The sequence below is a fragment of the Anomalospiza imberbis genome, chromosome 5 (genome assembly GCF_031753505.1).
Source record: "Anomalospiza imberbis isolate Cuckoo-Finch-1a 21T00152 chromosome 5, ASM3175350v1, whole genome shotgun sequence".
In the NCBI taxonomy this organism is placed as follows: domain Eukaryota; kingdom Metazoa; phylum Chordata; class Aves; order Passeriformes; family Viduidae; genus Anomalospiza; species Anomalospiza imberbis.
Genome location: NC_089685.1, coordinates 60,933,932 through 60,956,337, shown reverse-complemented (window position 1 = coordinate 60,956,337; position 22,406 = coordinate 60,933,932). Strand labels below are relative to the sequence as shown.

Sequence of the window (22,406 nt, the reverse complement as noted above, 5' to 3'; positions counted from 1 at the left end):
CAGCCCTGGCGAAAGAAAAGATCCTCCCAAGGGCTGGTTCGAAACAAACTTCGCTGAAAATATTAATCCTGGATTCCTGGATTCCAGAGGGTTACAAAAAAACATAGGGAATTTGTTGAGTGAAAGAAGCACGTGGTTGCTGCTGGTTTTATAGATTTCACAGAAATGAGCTCAGTAGTGAGTGTTAGAAAGTTTTAATATATTTGAAAATATATTAAGCTGGGTGACCAGCTTGTTTTGGATGCACCTTGTCCTCGGAGCAGCAGTAACACGGGGAGATCTCATGGCAGCAGCAGGGGATCTCTGCATCAAGATCCAGCAATTAGATAGTCAGTCACTAATTCAAAGCTGCTTTAGTACAACCAAATGAAAGTTGTAATTTGTCTCCTTGTCCCTTAGCAAATCACATCTGGCTGTGGGTCTAATTTGGTTACTCTTGGATTGTGTGATCCTGCCTGCTCCTGTCCCAAAGCTGGCTCTGGCTGCTGCCCTCCCTGTCCCCAGCCATGACCTGTGGCCATCCCCTACGCATCTCTCTCTCTCCTTATGGGCTTGCTTGGAGTAAAATCCTTAATGACCAAAGTGTAAAAATATTATTCCTTGTGCTTTCCAAGAGGATTAACAAGCCTATTAGCATCACCGGCTCCCTTTCTGAATACATTTGCATACATTTCCTCCCTGCCCATTAGGTTGGCGGTTGTGTTTTCCCTCTCTGACGCTCCAGCACCTGCATCACAGGGCTTTTCCAGATGGATTCACAGGCCGGGTTGGAAAGCACCTGCTCAGCCCCACGAAACTGGAGACATCCCTGCCTGTTGGGGTGGCAAAGGTTTATTCTCCTCATCTTGCACCTTCCCAAGAAGAACTGATGGGCCCAACTCCCAGCATTATCTACCACTCTGGCACCAGGAACCACCAGCTGAGGTGACCATTCGAGGAACTTCATGGGAGCAGCCCGATCAAGCCCACCCAGCTGGAACAGGGTGGTAGGGCTGGGCTGTCCCCATGGAACACCATCCCTGTGTAGCACGTGAGGGCCACAGGAAAGCTGCTGCAGAGCAAGGGACACCCAGGCTCTTACAGAAGAAAAAATTGGCACATGGAGTGGGACCAAGTAAAAATAATCCTTCCCTCCTCCCGCCCTGCCACAATGCAAAGCGCCTTGCGCCGGGTGTCTCCCTGCCTCCAAAATAATGCCGGGTGCTGCCACCACCCTGCATGGTGATGCTCTCTCCATGCCTCCTGTTTCCATGGTGACCACAAGGAATGTCGCCAGGGTGACAAGGAGGCAAGTGAGCTGGGATTTGATATTAAAAATGAGATTTTGGGGTTGTTGGGTTTATTTTTCTCCCCCCCCCCCCCCCCAATCCCTCCTCCTTTAGTTCTATTTTTGGGGTTTCCCTCTCTGCCTCTGCTGGTCTGGAAGGCTCCTCCTGCAGAGCCCCTGAACCAGGAGAAGCATCTTCATCCAGGGCCCTTCTCCACCTCTGCCTGTGAGGTGATGGCTATGGGATGAGAAGAGGGACAAAAGGGCATTTCCTAATCACTAAAACATTTGTTTCCTTCTATCAGGAAGGCTTCTCTACTTTTTCCCCTGGTGGTGCTCCAGGTGTCTCCCTCCATTTCTGCTGCAGGATGTAGATCAGGCTACATCCAGACGTCCTGGGAGAGTGGGCAGCCTCAGGGATTTGTCTAAGAGAGGGAAATGATTCTGCATTCCCACAGGGGCTGGGGAACATGGTGAGGTTGAGCACCATGGGTCACCTCTGTGTCTCACCATCTCTGCCCCCATGAGCAGGTCAGGTTGGCTGGGCAGTTCTGGAACACTGGGGACAGAGATGGGATGGTTGGTGGAAGATCACAGAGGGAGCATGGCAGGTGCTAAGGAGCCCAAAATTTTGTTCTCTGGTTTAAACACCCAAAGTCAGACCTGCTCAGCACAGAGAGGGCTTGAGGGTTTGTGCTGGCTTAGCTGGTATCACAGCAGTGCAGGACCACAGGTGTCCAAGTAGGGGCTGCTGGCATAGAGGTAGCTCTTCTCTTCATGCCCAGGCAGGAGAAGGGGCAGGCAGCATTTGCTCACCTTCCCAGGAGCTCTTGCTTTCCACTGCACCCATCTCTCCATCCATCTCTAGCCACCCCTCTCTCTCTCCATCCATTCTTCCCTACTCTTTTCAACCACCCCTCACTCCTCCTCTCTCCATTCATCCCTCCAAAGATTCCTCTGTCCATCTCTATGACTCTCTTTCCCTCCTTTCGTCCATCCCTTTATCCATCCCTCATTCCACCCTTCCATCCCTCCATCCCTCCATCCTTCTGCCTCCCTCAATCCCCACAGCGGCACTGGGAAAGGTTGTCGGAGTGGGGCTATTTTTGGGAGCGTCTCCCTGGCAACGGCTGCCACCACCGTCTGTGGTGGCTTTTACATAGGTGCTAAAATATTCCACACTTCTTATTAAAGACGGTGCTGGTGGAGACGGGCGGGGGCGGCGAGTGTGAGCCACCCCGCTGCTGGGGCCGGCGGCCATGGGGCGGTCAGGGCATGGCACCTGGGGGGCACAAGGACAGCAAGGAGCCGGTGACATCTTCAATGTGGTGTCTTCATGCCCCTCTCGCTGGCTCTGGAAGTGCCACCTGTCTCTTGGCAGTGCCAGGCTGCCACACCATGCACAAGGTGCAGCTATCCATCCTCCTGCTGCAAAGGCAGAGGGAAATGTGGTGAGGCCTCGGGGGGAGCCAGCAGTAAGGAGCAAAAGGCAGAGAGGGCAAAACCCCACTGGAAGCTGATGAGGCCGCAGGGCTGCACTTGGTGGCTTTTCCCGCTCTGGGAAGGAGCAAGATGTCTCAGCCCTATCTTCATCCCTTCACCACGTGAAGAGGAAAGGCCTGCCATGGTGCCAGAGGGATGGTACACTCTGCCAAAGGGCAGCTGGGCACATACTGGTCAGTAGCTCTAGGGAAGCAGCCCCAGAACAGGCCCTAGAGGCAGAGCTTTTGGGAAAGTAAGTACCCCTCTGAATCTGAATGAGGTCCTCATAGGGATAGCTGCAGAGGGGATGGATGGGCTGGCCCTGCTCCATCCAGGTGCAGCAGCTCCCCAGGAGCAGCAGGGAGCAGCCGTGGGTGCACTGGGGTGAACTGACCCATTCAGGAGGCTGATGTGCTCCTGGTTTGCAGTGCTCATCTGCATGGAGCTACTAAACCCACCCCAGCACCCTCTGCTGCCCTGGCAGTGGCTTTGCCAGGTGGGAGCAGTCTGTGCTCACCACGGCGGTGTTCACTGGTGCTGGCCGGGCACAGCAGGCTCCACAGCATGTTATGAAGGGGTCATCCCATGTGCCACACCTTGGGAGGGTTTTGGGAGGGAGGGTCATAGTCCTTGCAGGACTGGGGACCAGAGGAGACTCAAAAACATTTTTTTTTTTTTTTAATCATTTTTGACTTTTCAGCACAGGCCTTAACACTGGGGACAGCATATGAGGCACCAAGACAGAAACCACGTCCTCAAAAATGCTGTCCTGGAGCAGGGCTGTCCCCAAGACCCTGTGCCTGCAGCCACTGCCTGTGTGGTCAGGGGTCTCTTCAGCCTCTGTCTTTGCTGCAGCAGAGTCCCCTGCCTTCTCTCCTTGTCACCCAGAAGTGACCCTTTTAAAGCCTCTGAGATGCTGCTGGCCATGGAGACCCAAAAGGGGTTTCTTGGACAGGTTTCCCGTCAGGATGGCTGTGCACTATCCTGGAGCCCTGAGGGCTGGTCCCTCCGTGTCCAGCTCCTGTCCCAGCATTACTCACCCAGGCAGGAAATCACCAGCTCTGTAGCATGGGGAGGCAGTGCCCCACAGCAAACACTCTGCATCAGCTGGGAGAGCCTGGTCCTTCCTCAGGGCTAGGTGTCAGCCCAGCACCCCAAATCCAGGTGGGAAAAAACCCTCTGACGGTAGTTATTTAATCTCTGCGCAGCCGCCCAGGAGGAGGATTCACCTCCTTGGGGGCATCTGGCCGCCCCACTATCCCTTCCCCGCTGCCGATGGTTGCTCTGTCTCCCCATGGCGGCTCCGCAGCTCTGAGCTCACATGCGAGGATGGGCTAAAGTAGCGGAAAGCTGTTGGATCCTACCACAGAGTTACTGACTTCTCAGCTACAGACTGCATAGCAATCAGCGAGGGGGAGAGGCAGCCAGGGAAAGGGAGCGGAGCGCACAGGGAGGAAGAGTGTCAGGGAGAGGGGGGATCTGGGGACTAGAGCAGGGGGGCAGCAAGGGGCACGGGCAAATAATGCCAGAGAAGGAGGGAGCCAGGCTGGAGGGGGAGACCTAAACCCGTCGCTGAGCCAAGAAGGCACATCAGCACTCCGTGGGATGGACGCTCCTGGGAGCAAAAAATTCTGAGAGGCAGAGGCAGAAGGAGAGCGCTGGCGTGGGCAGGGCAGAGTTAGGAGAGGAGCAGGTCGCAGCGGAGAAGTAGCTCTTCGGAGGGGAAAAAAATAAACCTAGGCTGGAGGCGAGCGAGGACTGCAGAGAGACTTCCCTGATTCCTCCGGTCCGGCTGAGACATTTCATGGTGAGATGGAGAGACCGGCCGCTTTCCCCTTCCTCTGATGTTGGCTCGGCACGGCTGGAGCAGGCGGCAGCCCTCGGCAGGACCCGGGTAAGAGGCGGTGCCGGGGCGCGCTGCTCTGCTCACCGGCATGAGAGCGGGAAGGGTTTTTCTCCCTTAGGAAAATAATGTATTGTTTCATTTGCGTTCGCTCTGAGGAACAGCTATAAATATAACTTGGGGAGAGATGCGTGGCTTCGTGTGAGCGTGCCAGTGAATAATAAAGTTGCCTTGTGTGCATGGCGTATGCACGCACAGCTACCGGGGCGGCCGCGGGCCGAGGGGCAGGGGTGGGCTCCTGCCTCTAAACCTCCCCAACTTCCCTCCCCGCCCCCTTGCCACCCTGACTTCGGTCCCTTTGCAGGTAACTTCTTCATTTTTTCAGTTCCCCGTGTTTTCTTAGTATCTGCTCGCCCTGGGCTGGGTCTTGCTCACCTTTTGCTTCTCCTGCTCTGTAGATTCTTCTCTGTGCTGGTCCCGGCCAGTTCACACAGAAGAAGGCAGCTGGAGGCCTGCTCTCCAAGCTCTTGGGTGCAAATGGGGCTGAAGTGCATATGTTTGTTCTCCTGCTGCCTGTGGAGCTTTTTGGGCTCCAGATCTGCCCCCCTCTCCCTCGCCTTCCACCTCTCCTAGTCCCAGCATGGCTGATCCTGCCAGTGGTGGTCCAATACCCCCCCAGACAGGCACGGTGCAAAGGGTCTTCTGGATAGTGGCTTTGGGTGAAGGAGCTCAGGAGGAAGCCATGAGCAAACTACCAGAGAAACTCTGCCTTTGTTCCCTGTTCACAAGGTCGGCTTCCCCAGCAGGGCAGGAGTGGGCAGGCAGGTTTGCATGGTGCTGGCAGATCACCTTGGACATACCTTGCCCTTCAGCCTCCCACTTTGCCCTCCCTCCTGGGCAAATAGCCTGGAGTCATCCAAATCCTTCTGGCAAGAGCCTGGAGTTTCTTATCCCTGCAGCCCAGCCCTGACTCCATCGATGGCAAAGCAAACAGCAGCTCTGGGGCCTCTCCCTTCTCCCTTGCCTACCCTCGGGGGTGTGCTGTGAAGGGCAGACCCTGTGACAGTGCACACGGGAACGTGTGGCAGAGGTGACGTAGCTCTAAGGCTACCTTCAACCCCTGCTCTGTGCCCTCCTTGGCTGCTCGGGAGGAGTCATCCACAGGAGGTGGGAGGTGTGGAGATGAGCCCAGGGTTTGGGGTTACCCGGAGCCTGGGAGGGATCAGGCAGGTGCATGGGGAATACATCTTGACAGAGCCATGGGAATGTGTCCCTTCTCCATCCAGCACCAGAAGTGGCACCTACAGAAGCCTGAGACACTCCGGCAGTGTGTGGCCACTCCTGTTTGCAGACACTGAAAATAATGATCTATACAGGGCAAATATGTGCCTTAGGGAGAAGAATGAATCTGCTGGGGACAAGGAGTGGTGGGGAAGAGGACAAATGGTGACAGAAAGGACACAGAAAGGATAAGGTGGAGAGGGCTTATCTGGAGGGAAGCGGGTTCCTTCTCCTCCACCTTTTTTTTCTTCCATCTCTCCCCGTTTGGGGATCAAAGTGCTAAGATCAAGTGCCCCGACGTGTGGTGCTGGCAGGGGGCGGGCAGTGGTCCTTGTCCCTTGCAGTCCTCCGCCATGGTTTTCAAGGAAAGCCAGGAGGTGGCTGGGGAGGGATGGAGTTTCTTGGCAGGACCAGTCTCCACTGGCCCCTCCAGCCTCTTGGCCATCCCAAGCTCAGCCATCGGCCACGCCCGGGAAGCAGCTGCATCCCTGGGGTAGTGTCAGTGACAGGAGGGTGCCAGCAAGGGGGAGGAGGGAACGGTGATGGATACCTGCGCCCGCCGCGCGCTGACATCAGTGCGGACGCGGAGCGGAGCAGTTAATGGCCCTGTGCCCTCAGCAAGGCCCGCTATCCCGCCTTGTTATTGCACTGGGCTGGCTTAACCCGGCAGCGCGGCCAGGGATCGATAGATGGATGCTGGCGTCTCAGCAATCGATCCCTTACTCATCCACGCGGCTCCCAGCCTCCCGCTGGCGCTCGCTTTTCTGTGAATGGCACAGGCTGAGTGAAGCCGTCTGCGCTTGCCTCGCAACGCTGCGAAACCGAGTCAGGCTAAATTCCTGCTCCTTGACGTCACTGCTCCTGTGCCCCTTACCAGGGTGGAGAGGCCTCAAAGGGAACCCCCAGAGGCACCGGTTTTCCTCGCCAGACAAGGTGGTTTTAATGGTGATGGTTGGGATTGGAGCCCCTTCTTGGGAGAGATGCTGATTCTCTGGCGGTGGGGGGCTTGGGACAGGCAAGAGCTGCTTTTGAGCTGGTTCTCGGCCTCAGACCTCTGAGGCTCGTTCTGCAGCAGTGAGGGTGGTGCCGTGGCACAGGCTGCTGAGGGATGGGAGTTGGCTGCAATGTGACCCTGTGCCCGTGGCCCCAGAGACCCATGCACCTCCATGCCTGTCCTCCTGGGAGCCTGGCAGCAGGCAGCTTGCTTCAGGGTCAGTTTTGGCATTCACCCACTGGTTTATCTGGGAAGGAGATGCCCACCATCTCCTGGCACCAGCCATGCTGGCACAGCATGCCTGCTCTCACTGGAAATCAGAGAGTGGAGGGTGGAGAACAAGGTACTCTCCAGCCCGGCACCTCCCCACGCCGCCAGCCCGGGGCTCCTACCGCCACTCTGCCCACGCCCCTGCCACCATGGCAGTGGGTCTGCCCCTCACAATCTGGACGGCTTTTTTATTTCTATGGCAACATTTCTCCAGAAACACTTCAGAGGGAGCCTGGTGCTGTTCGATAATGAGGGAAGCAGCGTCCCCCATTCTGTCCCCTGCAAAAGGCTCAGAGAAACGACCCTGGCACATCTCCCCACCTCCCTCCCTCCCTGGCAAGTGGTACCAGCATTGGTACAAAGAGCTGCTGGCCTTGTCCCAGCTGCTTCTCTGCTGCCTGCTCTCCTTTCCCCTGCCTTCAGCTTGGCTCTCCCCTCTCCTCTCGCCGGCTCCCTTTCTGCTGGCAGCCCGCTAAAGCACCCGCGCAGACTGACCAGCTGAAAGGAGTCTCAGAGCAAGTGGATGTCGAAAGTGACTGTGCTGTAGAGGAGGGTAAAGCCCGGGAGAGCTGTACAGATCGGCCCCGCCAGCAGCACGGTGAGTGCGGGGGGCTGGAGGGCACCGGGGATCCCAGAGGCTGGGCAGACAGGCGCTTCACCCCTCTGAAAAGCTCGATGGCATTATGAAGAGGCGGTGCCTGCCACGGGACCAGACACAGCGGCCCCAGAACTCCTCTCCTCTCCCGTTCCCGTTGCTCCCAGCACCAAGAAACAGCCTCGTGTCTGGGCGGAGGTGAGCAGGCAGAAGTTGCGGACAGCACCGAGCGCCAGCAGGCGACAGGCAGGTGAGCAGGCAGGATCCCAGCGGGAGCGACTGTCGCAGCCCGGAGGAGCAGGGTATGACAGCAAGCCGTAGTGACGGCAGGGGGGATATCGCAGTCCTGGCAGTGTGCAGATGCAGCCGCCGTGTCCCGCTTCGCTCCGCTCTCCCCCAGCCCGACCCTGCCCGCGACGGCAGCCCCTCCCTGTCGGAGAGCTGGGGGGTAGGGGAAGGAGCGGGCAATGGTCCTCTGTACTGCGTGAGTTGGGCAGCACTTAGGCTTGACCCCTTCCAGATGTGCTTGTTAAACCTGACGGATCAAGCTACAGCAATAGAAGTCAGCAAACCTGTAGTGAAATACTTTGATCCGCTCTCTGCGGTTTTGCAGCTTACCTGGGATGCTCCCTCTGCTCTGTTTCTGGTGCCTAGCAGGCATGGCTGAAAGGGGAGCAGCTGGGGCCCTTTCAGGAGACTCGTGGCTCTGCTCAGCTCCCTCTTAGCCTATCGACAAGGCGGGGTGAAGGGAGATTTTTCCCCCTGTCGCTGATGGGTTAGTGCTTAGCAGCCGGGCCAGGCTGGGAACTCAGCTGTCGTGCAGCAGCTGGGTGCAGAGAAGCGGCTGCAGCCTCTCTCGATCGGGGGCTTGGCGCAGAGCAAGCTTTGTCCTGGTTATTGTTTGCCCTTGCTGCTGTCACTGTTGTTATCATCATTCATAAACTATTTGCAGGCACCTGCCTTGCTGGGTGCTTGGCCGAGTCACTGGCAGTCCATCCCTGCCCTGTCAAGACCACAACTGCAGCAAGCAGGCTGATGATGTAAGCCACTCTTACCCCCCTTTTCCTGCACACCGATAATTATCCTTGTCCCCTGACTAGCCAAAAGCCATCAAGACATGCCACATGGCTATACACTTTGTGCTGAAGAGATGGTGAAGGGATGCTGCTGGGAATGGCCTTACACCAGGGCTCGCAGAGGTCAGGACACTCAGTGAAGGGAGTTCCAGAGATACAGAGATTAGTGAAGACAACCTTTGCACTGTGCTGGGAAGCTGGAGTAGGTGACCTGAGTGCACTGCATCTGCCTGGGATGTGAGGACCTCAGGAACACCCCAGAGCCTTCAGTTTCTCAGCTCTTGCAGGTTTTGCACCAACCTTTTGGGGTCGAGTCCGTGGTTTTGGTGGCAGGTTGTTGGGGGTATGTCAGCTCCTGTTTCCTTGGGAGCAGGTGGGACGCAGTCTGCACTCTGTCTGCTACAAAAGCTCAGTTTCTTTTTGACCAAGAACATCACCCAGGGAAGGCCAGGGCCCTTCTGAGCATTTAATTTTTCCTGTGATGCCAGCTACAGAGAATAACACCCACCTTCCTCACTCAGCAAGAAAAAGCAGGGACTTCTCCCCAGCTGCCACTACAGCAGCATCCTCTCCTTACAATCCTGCTCGGTCCACCCCCCAGCCCCTGTGTCGTGTACCCCCAGCCCCATTTTGGCCAGAGAGGAGTGGGTGAATGCCGGTGCCAGTCCCACCAACCCCACCATGGGGTGTCCCCCACCCAGTCTGAGATGCTGGGTAGTAGGCAGCTGTTCTCTCAGCCCCATTGTCTGGACGGTGCAGCCGCAGCAGGGATCGCTGGGGCGGTGTGGGAGCAGGCAGGAGGTGATGCTGTCACCTTTCTGTGCCTCTTCCTGACTTTGTCATCCTGGGGACCTTTGTGTGGTTCCCATTTTTATCTGTTTTTTCTCCCTCTCACTCTTTCTCTCCTTCTCTCTTCGCTTTCTTCTCTCCCCCTCCCATCAGCATGTGGGCTGATCACTGCTCAAACTTTTAATTCAGATGGTAATTGGAATAATAATACGGGCAGAATCCTTCTGGCTCCGTTGCTGCAGCTGGCTTCAGGGAGCTATGAATAGCTCTGAGTCACACACTGAGATGGTTTAACTTCAAATCATTTTGTTTTGTTTTCATATTACCCATCCTCAGGCTCCAGAGCTTCACAGGGGGAAAAAATATCCCCCCTTCTCACTCCACTCCAAAATATAAACCGGGCAGAGGCACATGAATAAAATCCTCTTTTGGAGAGGGAAACTGGTCAGCGGATCATGCCTTGAGGGGCAGATGGGGACTGTTGGCACCTGATCTATTTATAATTATTGAACGAAAAGGCAGAAGTGTGTATATAAAAATGGTATAGAGTTGATTACAGCTTCCTCCCCTCACCTTCCATATGTCAGTTGCCTTTTTAATATGGTAAAGCTCTCCTGCACAGTGACTGTGCCTTCGCGTGTGCCCGCAAAGCGCCTGGTAGCCTGCCCTGCCGGCAGAGAGCAGAGAGAGCTCAGCCGCTGGCTCTTGTGGCAGGACAGCCCCCCATGGCACAGAGCTGCCCTATGAGCCCCGGCACGAACCCTGGGAATATTTGTGAGGAATAGGAGAAGAGATGGAGTTACAAAGAGGATGGAGAGGACACACGGAATGCTGCGGGTCTGCAAGGCTCTGCAAAAAGGCAGAGAGGTCCCTCCTCAGCTGCGGGTGTTTCCGCCCTGACTCCCCAAGAGGCGAGAAGTTCGTCTGCCGTGTTGTCACCGTGCCCGAGCTGGCAGGATGGGGCTGTGGACGCTGATCCCAAGCCAGCCGGTGCTACGCGGCCGGTAACAGGGACAAGGGCACAAAGCGGAGCACAACCAGCGGCTGCGGTATTGACCACACACAGGAGAGAAGCATTTGCCAGACAACTCCAGATAAAGCAAAGACTAAGAGTGTAAAAATACCCTGGGATTTTTCCATCGTTGTCGCTCACAGTGTATGTCCCAGAGCACCAGATATGGTTGTTATAAAAAGAGAAGTGGGGGAGTGCTTTAGCATGGACTTTTCTGTTCTGTTTCATGAGACTCTTCCATTGCAAATGTAAGGAAGGATTGACAATATATGATCTACTCTGGCAGGGGCTGGAGAAAGACTGGGACGTGCGAGGCACTGCACTGTGTACAGGGATGGAGCAATGGAGGTATTGCCCTGGCACCAAGCACCTTCTTGACCTTATTATCCTGCAGATCCCTTGGAAAGGGACAGCAGCAGCGCAGCCCCACGTGCCTGCTCAGGGCCAGAGCAGAACTGGGGTGGCAGTGTGGGCTGGTGTGATGGCTTGTGCTGCTGGAGCACGGTGTCACACGGGAAGGAGGAGATGACTGCAGCACCGTGGTGGTGTCCCTGGAATTGCTCAATCTAAGACACAGGAGGAGGGAAAGTGACTGAGAAAGAGGGAAGGGTAGCACATGCTTTGGGGCTAGAGGCATCTGCTGGCCCCTGGAGACCCATCTGGCTGGCTGTTGCAATGCTGCGAGGTGGTGGCTGTGACATCCATGCTGCAGCAGCTTTCAAATGTGCTGGGGGGCTTCTGCAGGCCATGAAATTCATGGGCGTTCATGTACACCCAGGACAGGCAGCAGAGGGATGGAGAGGCATCTGTCCAGGCTGCAGCCTCCTGCCTAGCGTGTCTCCTTGCTGCACCCACCAGTTTCGTTTCATACCACTCCATAGGAGTGACTCTGCAGCTTCCTCCTTCACATGTGGGTCTCAGGAGACAGAGCAAGCTCCAAGAAATGCCCTCAGGCATGCTCTGGATTCGTGTCTCTGTCCTCAGCCAGGCTTTCCTCCCCCCTGTCCACATGACAGGCAGCTGCCTGTTCAGGATATGAATATTATCCCCTTCTGCTGGAGACACCTCTGAGCCTTTCCCTTTCATTCCATTTGCATTTCAGGTTTCCAAGTTGCAATGGGGCCTTTTCACAGCCATTTGAACTATGTTTATGTAGGGTTTGGGTTCCTGGTAAGCCGCCAGGCCTTGCCAATCAGATGGAATCGATTTTGCCATCAGGGATCTCAGTGGTGGCCCTGGCCCACCAGTTGCTGACGAGGGACAGTGACCCAATGTGGCAGCAGTCCCCAGCCCAGGCGTTTCTTGCCTGCCTGTCTGTCCTTCCCATGGCGGCACCACGCGCTGTGGGGGTGTGTTGGGGTGGAAGTGGGAAACGTGTTTATTTTTGTTCGTCTCCTGGCTCGTGCCGCTCTGAGTTTGTGGCACTCGGTATTACTAACACTTCCCTGTGCCAGCTGGCAGCAGGGGATGAATCAGATTGGCAGCACCACAGCGTGGACCCTCCACTGGCCGTTCAGCTTAGAGCGATGCCTGTGGCCAAAGTGCTGGTGATGTCTCCTGCTCCTGTCCAGGGTGAGCCTCAACCAAGTGCCAGTGGCTTGACCTTGCTGCTGGAGGTGTCTCAGTACTCTGTGGGACAGGGTTGTCCCCTCTGACCCATGCTGCCTGCCCGGGCTGGATCATCCCTGTCCCTCCTTTATGTTGGAGGTCTCAGGTGGCTTCATGAGCTGCTCTCTGCTCACTGGCAACATCCCCAAGCTGGGGTCAGCTCTACGGCCAGGAGGACTGCTTATCCTCATGTTGCCAAAAACACCTTTTGCAGCTGTTGTGGTTTAACCCCAGCAGACATCTTAGGTATCACTCGGCCCCTCTCTCCCTCTCACGGCCCCCAGCCACAGTGGGGAGGGGAATCGAAAAGAAAAGGTCAACTTCGTGGGTTTGAAAAAAGAGCAATTTAATAATTGAAACAAAATATAACAATAAAAAATATGTTAATGATATTAATATTATTATCAACAACAACAATAATAATAACAAAAATAGTAATAATAAGCACAGAGAGAGAGAATAACAGGACCCAACAGAAACAAGTGATGCACAACCCCATTACTCACCACCCAATGACTGATGCCCAGCACGTCCCCAGGCATTTGTCAGCCCCTTCAGTTAAATCCCCCAGTTATATTCTGGGCATGATGTTCTGTGGCATGGAATATGCCTTTGGCTAGTTTGGACCAGCTGTTCTGGCCATGCTCCCTCCTGGATTCGTGTGCAGCTTCTCAGTGGCAGAACATGGGCAACTGAAAAGTCCTTGTCTTGGAGTAAGCCATTTCTTAACAAAAACTCCGACACGTCTGTGTTATCAGCGTTATTCTCATACTAAATCCAACACTGTGCTGGCTACTATGAAGAAAATAAATGCAGTCTTAGACAGAATCAGGACAGCAGTTGATTGCTTCCTCCCCCTCCCCTGCTTCTGACAACTCAGCACACGTGGACCTTGATGACATCACAGACCTTGGAATGTTGGTGGTTCCAGTTATCCCCAGAGCCAAGATGCAGAGGTATATGGCTCTCCTCTCCCTCCTGAACATCCTGGTGTTCTATACAGAGGGATTTTGGTGGCCACAACAAGCATTGCGGAAGCTGCAGAAGGTGGCACACTGCTTGTCAGTGTCAACAGCCTGCATGGCCTGCTCTCCAGGAAGACAGTTTGGATTCTCCTGCCTACTGCAGCTGAGAGCATCCTGAAAAATGTCACAGCCATTTCGTGTCTTTGGGCTAATGATGATGGTCTACCCAGAATCTCAAGGCTTGCAAGGTGAGGACGACGATGATGGTGATGATGATAACAGTGAAGAATCAGGGAACTCCTGCCAATCTGACCTTTCTTCACCCTTGTGCAAGAGCAGTGACAGCACAGATGAAAATCAGACAGAGAATCTGGGAGAACCCACATTTTTCCTAACTCCTGGGCCCTCTTACATGGTGAAAGATAAACAGGTGGGATTGGCCAAGCATGCGCTGGAGCTTGAGGAAGAAGATCAGGAGTTTCAGGAACCATTTTACAAAGACATGGGAATGTCTGATAGCTTGGCTGGAGATGAGGAGCCCAGCCCGACCTACCACCTTCCTGGGCATCAGAGGTTGCCTGCTCTCCAAACGGCCGGTACAGCGCCAAGTGGCTTCCATGATTCTTTCCAGCACAGCTCAGGCCAGCACTTGGGGACAGAGGCCGCTGCCACACAGGCCCATGCCAGTGACCATTACGTGGGACACCCAGAGAGCACCACAGGAGCGGAGCCCCAGGTGTTGTGCGAGGAGGACGGCAAGGACAGAGAGGACAGCAAGGACAGCAAGGACAGCAAGGACAGCAAGGACAGCAAGGACAGAGAGTCCCCGTCCCTGCAGCCAACCTACAACTTGCTGTGGCAGGAGAACAGCATCCTCAGGTCGGAGAACAAAATGCTCGGGAATGCGAATGTCGTGCTCGCGTCGGAGAACTTTACACTCAGGCAGGCATCCGAAGAGCTCAAGAAGGACAGGGCTGTGTTCATGGGGGATGATGTCGTGCTCAGGGAGGAATACGGCGTGCTCAGGGAACAGTATGAGAGGCTTGAGAGTGAGAATGCTGCACTCGGAAGGACAATGCCATGGTCAGGAGAAGGTTTGACATCTTCCAGAGCAACTTGAAGAGACAGGCGTGCGTGGTGGTGAGCCTGCAGGATCAGCTGAAGACCAGCCAGGCTGAACGAGAGAGGGAAGCCCAAGAGCTCCAGTCCTTAGTGCAGGAGACTGAGTGTCATCTTCAGCTAATGACCCAGCGGGCTCTGAATGCCGAAACAAATGTGGAGAGGCTGAAGCAGAAGATCTTTATTCTCCAAGGACAGCTGGAGAGATGCAAGCTGGAGAATGAAAACCTGAGAACAGACTGGCCTGGAAGCAGTGAAGCACAATTTAGACTTCAACAGGCAAAACTCCCACGAGTTCATAATGGGCAAAGATGCCTCCCTCAGGCAGTTCTTGCCTCAGAAATGCTGCCCGTTGTTACTGAGGTCCTTGAATCCACCAGAAAAATTCTCAAATTTTAAGCAGAGAAAGATCTGTGAGTGCAGTTCTGTGTGAGTTCCATGGATCCGTGCACGGCCCGAGGCCATCGTTCTCCCACTTGTAACCATTTACTGCAAATAAAAGCATTTACTTTCCCATTCTCAAATGTGTGTGCTCGGACTGGTAGACTTTATCCTTGTGGAAATACTTTCCTTCTGATTAAGTACCAATTGCAGGTAGTGATGTGACTTTATCTGCTGATACTCTGTTTGGGCACTGTGGAGCCCGCAGCAAAGGCTGCCCAGGCTCTGAGCTGCATGATCCAGCCATGGTGGACTCCGTGCAAGAGGTTCTGCCACAGCTCTGGCTGGCATGAGCTTCCATGTGGGAGCCAGGAGGAAGCACAGCACCACAGGATGCAGCACTCTTGCACAGCGTGCTCATCTCATCCCATAGCTGTGCCAGCCTGAACTGGAGATGAACAAAGCCCTTGTATTGCATCTGCTTCATTTGCCCCTTCTTGGGAAGGCAGGAAAGGTGAGGAGCAGAGATCCAGAACTGCACACAGTTTCACAAAGCACCTTAGGTCCTCCTTCCTTTCTTTTGGAACTGGCTGCTGCCTGGGCCAGAAATCCAAAATCTCTAGAAATGGTGCACCTGTTTCTGCAGCTGGAGAAAGAGAGCTGCTGGTTGTAGAAACTTTCAGAAAATGGTGAATTACTCATGTGTGTGAGCTGTGACAGTGCCTTCCCTGTGTTATCAGGGTCAGTGCTGGCTAAGGATGAGCTTGGCACATCCAGGATGACTGAGAATGATGCCAGTTGAAGAGGATGCCTTTCCTCTCCTGGCTGGGGCTGGCACAGAGGGTTCTACCTAAACTGCCCACTTTTGCCACCTTCCAAAGTCATGTGGGACCCTGCAGTCTGAACTCACCATGTAATTGCTCTAGTCAGCTTTATCCCAGCAGGACCATCTGCGGGTATGAACTGACCTCCGACAGCATTTCTGATTAACTTAGGTTACCAGCCCCAGGATCTGCTCTAAATTTACCCAGCTGCACAGCAGAAATTCCTGGCAAAACCAACTTCATGATGTTGTAGGGCAGTGAGCTGGTGGGAGCTGGCAGAGTTCAGTGTCAAAGTGCTTTTTCCTGATGGGGATTTTTGGGCAGCTGTTCACTTTTGTCTCTATATGGTGAGTTGCAGATTACAAGGTTGTTTTCTTCTCCTGGTCCCATAATACTCTTGGTGTGAAAAGCCATGTTTGTGTTGCTGAAGAGCTTTAACTGCCTCAGTAACTGAGTAATCTTCATCCCATCAGATGTAATTTCTGGAGCTCCCTTCTTTCTGCTTTCCAGTCTCTGGTCCTAACTGGGGAAAGCTGGTGGGCACCCCTGGCCACGTGCAGCCCCATTCTGGGGTACTGATGATGAGATAAGGATGGTTCTCACCACCTTTTCCATCCTAGGAAACATCATTTGCTGTTCCTCTCTCCTGTCCGTGCACAATCACTTGCAAGCAGCCCTAAGCCTTACATTTGATCCCAAAATCCTTGTATTTTTTTCCCATATCTGGCAACCAGTGGCTGTCCATTGGTGAGGCAGGGAGGAAATAGACTAGCTGGCTCTGTCTGCACCCACACTCAGCACTGGCTGCTGTAATCCAAAGGCTACAGTGCAGGATTAGCATGGGTGTACAAAGCCCTTCCTAATCTGTGAGTCATTACCCCCTCAGTGCATTTCACTTCCCAGCAGCTCTGGGCAGGTGGAATAGGTTGGCTCTCGAGTCTTTGACTTCCCCGTCCTTCCATTCTGGGAGGACTGGGTTGGGACATCTGCCGGACAGCCTCCCAGGACTCTGCTGCTGAGCTGCTCCTTGGATGCTGTACACAGGGCACGTCACAAGGTTTGTTTCCTCTAACTGGCTTCTCCTTGGCTAGTCCTGAGCCCTTCCTTTCCATCATTTCTTTTGGGCTCTACCCATTGCTCTCCTTTTATTTGAAACAGGGTGTTCTGCACACCCTGGAGAAAATGCCCTCAGTGTTAGGCTGGGCTGATGGGGACCCCTGAGGGCTGCTGTGCATTTCTGTGCTTTGTTAGTCCTTGTGTGAGAGGTATTTAGCGTGGCTGAGCTCTTGCCCTGGTGTAAGCTCCGATATTAATATAATGGCTCAGGGCGAGGGCCCTGTGAGCTGCTCAGCTGCTGTGCCCTTGGTCTGGAGGGCGGTGACCGGCCAGCCCTGCTCCTCCGCTGGCGGGAGGCCGGGTCTGCGGGCCGTGCACCCACTCTGCATCCATCAGCTCCTCACCTGCCCAAGCCAGGCTGCAGCAGGTGCCCCACGGAGAGCTCCCAACACACCCTGAGCAAAAGGCCGGGAGCCCTGTGCCCGCCACTCTAGACTGGGATGGGTGCTGCCAGGGGGGATCTGACCGGGTTTTGCTTTGTCCGTCTCTGCCAGGCGCGTACCCAGGAGCAAGCGCAATGGCAGCGCTGGTCCCAGCTAGCCAGAGGTGAAGCCTGGAGCTGCCCAGTCCCACGTGAGTGCTGCTGCATGAGTTCCCACGCCCTGCCAGCTCCCACGGCCCCCTGACACCTGATGACCGAGCGAGCCATGGGCAGCGTCCGAGTCAATCGGTGAGTAACCCTCCTCTCGAGACCTGCTGCTGCCCTGAGAGACCTGCTCCTCCTGATCTGGCCCCTCAGACCCTAACTTCAGATTACCTTTTGATATATTCTTCTCAAATTACCTATCAGCAGCTTTCCTGTTCCAAGGAATGGCTCCTCTCTCCGTCTCCAATCCAAAACATGCCTTATGTAGGGGTAGTGCTTGGAAGAATACTATGGAGGAGAAGCAAAGCACTGCATGGTGCTGGACGAGAAATTACAGATTCCAGCAGCACTGCAGAAGCCACATGTCCCCAGGTATCGCACATCCAGCCATCAGTGTTGCCCTTGTGATAGTATAGGGATAAAATATTTCTAAAATCATGGGATATTCAGGGGAGTTGGAAAGAAAGGTTGGGCCTGGTAGGCCCTGGGAAAATATTAGGGTAGGCCCTGGGAAAATGTTGGGCTTTACTGGATCATGGGAAACGGCACCTGTATAATCATTTAATGACTATGATAAATGATATGATTGTTATATGATAAATGATATGATTGTTAAATGTGATGATTGTTCGGTAATTGGATATGATTATTGTTCAATTGTAACAGGAATCATGAGAAACAATGTTTGGGGGAGATTACAAGAATCCATGCTTGCATGAGATCAATGTATTACAATACAACAATATAAGTTTAATAATTAATATGTAGTTATGTAACGATAAGGGTATAAAAACATGTTCATCCCGAACCCATGTCGGAGTCAGATTTGGGTCTGTACCCCTAACACCCAGAGCTCTTCAATAAAAGCACCTGCATATAATCATCCCGTGATTATGTGTTTCTGAGCACTAGCACTAGCCTTGAGATGGAGGCCCATTCTGGAGGACTCCAGCTGGCATGTCAACAGCACAGGGTGGGAGGGAGAGACTCCCAGGGTCCTGTGAGGCTGCAGCTTGTCAGGCATGAGGGCAGACCAGTCTTTGTGCTCCAGTGCACTCTCTTGGTTTCCTCAGTGGTCAGAGCACTGTCTACCATCACATCTTTAAGGAGTATCTGCAAGTGTCACAGGATCACATGAGGGGCAGTGTCAGAGCTGACTGCAAGGGAAGGGAGCCAGAGGGGCAAAGGTTTCTCAGAAAGTGTGTGTGTAGCTTCTGCCAAGGAAACTGCCAGTGCTTTGGCTGTTGATTTCCAAATTACACCTTTGGCTTTGGATAAGGGATGCTGGAAGACACACATGTTGCTGTGGCAACAGAATTGTCCTGAGGAAGCAAGTATATAAACATTGTCACCACACACCATGAAATCAGCAGAGCAGAGGAGAAAATAGAAATTCCCAGCCTTGTATTATATGAGGGCCAAAATGTGGTCAGGCTGTGGGTGCTTGCTCCCAGCTGCTGTCACGTTTCAAAGCCTTGTATCCCTCCTCACCATAAAGGCTGGAAGGTACCACAGAGCTACAAGCTGCTGCTGCTTTGCTGCCCTGTCAGGACTTTGCTAGATGCAACCTCCAGGCAGCAACACTCAGCAAGCATTGATCTCCACCAGTTTGGTCAGATTGGCACCACGGTGCAATAATCACTGAAACGTGCTGTTGTGAGATCCAACAGGGTGGTACTGTAGCCCTGTGAACCACCCACGTCTCCTGCCCTTGCTGTCTCAGCGGTTGCTGCTACCCTTCACGTATTTCTGATGGAAATGCCTGTTGCTTCTGTTCCCAGGTACAGCATCGTCTCAACTGAAGAGGATGGACACAAGGTCTCTACGCTGGGCAGCATGAATGGGCACAGCCAGAATGGGAAGGGCCATGCTCCCCGGCGGAAGCACCGCAACCGTTTCGTGAAGAAGAACGGCCAGTGCAACGTTTACTTTGCCAACCTGAGCAACAAGTCTCAGCGCTACATGGCCGACATCTTCACCACCTGTGTGGACACACGCTGGCGGTACATGCTGATGATCTTCTCTGCCGCCTTCCTGGTTTCCTGGCTCTTCTTCGGCTTCCTCTTCTGGTGCATCGCTTTCTTCCATGGCGACCTCAATGCACCGGCGGTGGCAGGTAGTCCCTCTCTCCTCAAGCCCTGCATCATGCACGTGAACAGCTTCCTGGGGGCTTTTCTTTTCTCAGTGGAGACACAGACAACCATCGGGTACGGCTTCCGCTGCGTGACTGAGGAGTGCCCGCTAGCTATCATGGCAGTTGTGGTGCAGTCCATTGTGGGCTGCGTGATTGACTCCTTCATGATTGGCACTATCATGGCCAAGATGGCAAGGCCCAAGAAGCGGGCCCAGACCCTCCTCTTCAGCCATCACGCGGTCATCTCCGTGCGGGATGGCAAACTGTGTCTCATGTGGAGGGTGGGCAACCTGAGGAGGAGTCACATCGTGGAAGCCCATGTCCGAGCCCAGCTCATCAAGCCCTACATGACAGAGGAAGGGGAATACCTCCCCCTGGACCAGCGGGACCTAAATGTGGGCTACGATGTGGGTCTTGATCGTATATTTTTAGTCTCACCCATCATTATCGTTCATGAGATTGATGAGGAGAGCCCCCTCTATGGGATTGGCAAGGAAGAGCTGGAGACGGAGAATTTTGAGATTGTGGTTATTCTGGAGGGGATGGTGGAAGCCACAGCCATGACCACACAGGCACGAAGCTCTTACCTTGCTAGTGAAATCCTTTGGGGTCATCGCTTTGAACCAGTTGTGTTTGAGGAGAAGAACCACTACAAAGTGGATTACTCACGCTTTCACAAGACATACGAGGTAGCTGGCACACCTTGCTGCTCAGCACGGGAGCTGCAAGAAAGTAAGATGACCATCCTCCCTTCTCCTCCACCTCCCAGTGCCTTCTGCTATGAGAATGAGCTGGCACTTGTCAGTCAAGATGAAGACGAAGATGATGATGAAGTGGGTGTGGTATTAGGGGGCAACACCAAGGAGGAGGGAGGTATCATCCAGATGATGGATTTTGGAAGTCACCTGGACCTGGAGCGGCTCCAGGCAACTCTGCCTCTAGATACAATCTCATACCGCAGGGAGTCAGCCATCTAACTCCTCCAGCCTCCCCGTTCCGCACCCATTGCCCACAGTCTCCTCTGTTCCGTACCACACACTGGATAAGTCTCTTCACCACCAAATAATGCCTCCCATGATTGCCTCTCAGCCCCCAAATACGCCAAGGCCTGGAGCTGCTTGGATATACTCCCTTTCTCATGAGGTCATAATGCCTGGGAGAGGAGTGAGGATGCACTGCTCTTTCTGGGTATGCAGCTTGGGCTAGAACCCCTTTCCTGCCCAGAGACAGGAGGGCAGCAGGCCTGGTTTCTTGTCTCTGGAGAGGTGACAGGAGTCCCTGCCTTCAGTGGACAGACTGGGACCCACAGCAAGTGTTTCTGCTGCTGAGGCAACAGCAGACTTTCTGTCCCCTCTCACTATGGGTAGGGCCCGTGGCTGTCAAGGGTCATCGCCGTCACTGGGAGAGGAGCAACACCTAAGCACTGACCAGATGAGGATAGAAGGGAGAGTTTGGGACTCTTGGAGGGAGTGGGGAAGGATCTCAAGCGAGGAGTTTACTTGCATGTTTGTTGCTTGTTGCACATGATTCTGTATATAAAAGAGAAGGAGAACTGAAATCTATATTCTTCCACGGCAAACGCCAAGCTAGGAGACAAGGACGTTCTACACAGGCTGCTCTGCACTCTCCTTGGCTTTTGGTGTCTGTCTCCTCCAGAAGCAGCTCGGCTCCATGGACTTAGATCCAATTCTCCCAGTCCTCTTGAAAAACATGTCCTGCTCCTCTCCTGAGATACTGGCAGAGGAGGCAGGGCCCTGTGCTTTCCACACTCAGACTGCTCCCTGGTGCAGCACAGCTGGGATAACAGACAGGTGACCTGACTGGACAGCAGACCCTCCACTTGCTCCTTTTGCCTCCTCCATTCTTCTCCCTGATGCCATCAGCTGTAAAACAGAATTTGTAACTATTTATTTTTAATAAAGTCTAATATCCCAAGGGGAGGTTTGGAAGCAAAGGACAGACTCCAAGGCTGCAGCCTGGTATAGAGACTGATGAGGGTTATTAGGGCTGGTGTTTGCTATTTGTATGGCATTGGACCCTGGAAGCTCCACCATGAGGACTCTCTTGTTCTGCGCCTCTCTGGTAAAGACCTATAACAAGAGGCTCAGAGAATTTGCTCAGGGAGAAGGTCATACAAATGTGTGTATGGAGGGAATAATCTGCATTAAAATTACCAGTAGTATGGGCCAAACAATACTGTTTGCTTTGGAGATAGTGAGAGTTTTCCCCAGGGAAGGGTTATAGATGTGAAGAGATTTAGATATGAAGAGGCAGAGACGTGCAAGACATTGCTCTAAATTCAAGATTCAAAAACCCCACGAAAAAACCCAAAGCGTCTCTTTTTGCTAGAGGCAAGTGAAGGGAGAATGAGGGAGGACATCAACCAAAGCTAGACCTGTAATATCACTTTGTTGTCATTTCACAAAAGAGGTGAAAAGATGATGTGCATTTTCTTTCAGGAGCAGCAGAATCATCCCTTAAAAACTGCAGATGATATGAGGACAGAAAAACAAAACAGGGAGCTCAGGAAGCTGCTCTAGGAACCCAGTAACTGTGCTGTGGTGGGAAATGGCTGAAGAAGTTATGTCCCACCTAATCCCTGACCTACAAAGCAGAAAAAGTATCTCAATATCAACTTGGAATTGGTTCAAGAAGGAAAAGGAAGAGGGGAAGAAGCAGAAGGGCAAGGAAAGAAATAGCAGGACTGAGAGGAAGAAGCAGACACAGCAGGCAGATGGTGAAGAAGGAAGGGGAAAAGAGGAAGAGAAAGTGAGGTTATATGGAAGTGCATTTGAGAAAGAGCACAAATAGACTCTCAAGATGTGTCTAGGCCCAGACATGGTAATTTCTCATCCTAGGATGTAGGTTTTGTGGGAGAACAGCTGTCCTGCCTGGGTTTGCTCCATTCACCAGAATAATTCCATTCACCAGAATAATTCCATTCCCCAATACCCTCTGGGCCCAGCCAAGGAGCCAGTTTTCTAACCAGTGAACGGTGCACCCATTCCATTTCTCCAGGCAGCCAGTTTCTCCAGGACAAATGCTTTGGGAGACAGTGTCAAAG

General features: G+C 53.6%; 2 protein-coding genes across 3 annotated transcripts; both read left to right on the top strand.

Annotated features, from left to right (window-relative positions):
* The first annotated feature begins 4,194 nt into the window (after positions 1-4,194).
* Positions 4,195-21,296, top strand: KCNJ4 (potassium inwardly rectifying channel subfamily J member 4). Of its 2 annotated transcripts, none has more exons than XM_068191245.1 (3): positions 4,195-4,643; positions 17,117-17,292; positions 18,990-21,296. In XM_068191245.1, exons 2-3 carry the CDS (start codon positions 17,255-17,257, stop codon positions 20,317-20,319), a joined length of 1,368 nt encoding a protein of 455 aa, XP_068047346.1. In that variant the 5' UTR covers positions 4,195-4,643; positions 17,117-17,254; the 3' UTR covers positions 20,320-21,296. The 2 variants fall into 2 exon arrangements, with proteins under 2 accessions (XP_068047346.1, XP_068047347.1); XM_068191246.1 differs by lacking the exon at positions 4,195-4,643 and adding an exon at positions 7,791-7,982.
* LOC137474574 (endosome-associated-trafficking regulator 1-like) lies at positions 13,124-14,825 on the top strand. The gene is given in 3 exon segments (XM_068191247.1): positions 13,124-14,061; positions 14,271-14,534; positions 14,536-14,825. Coding segments are annotated over 3 exon segments (1,161 nt in total). The 5' UTR covers positions 13,124-13,363; the 3' UTR covers positions 14,735-14,825.
* Positions 21,297-22,406: the final 1,110 nt, after the last annotated feature.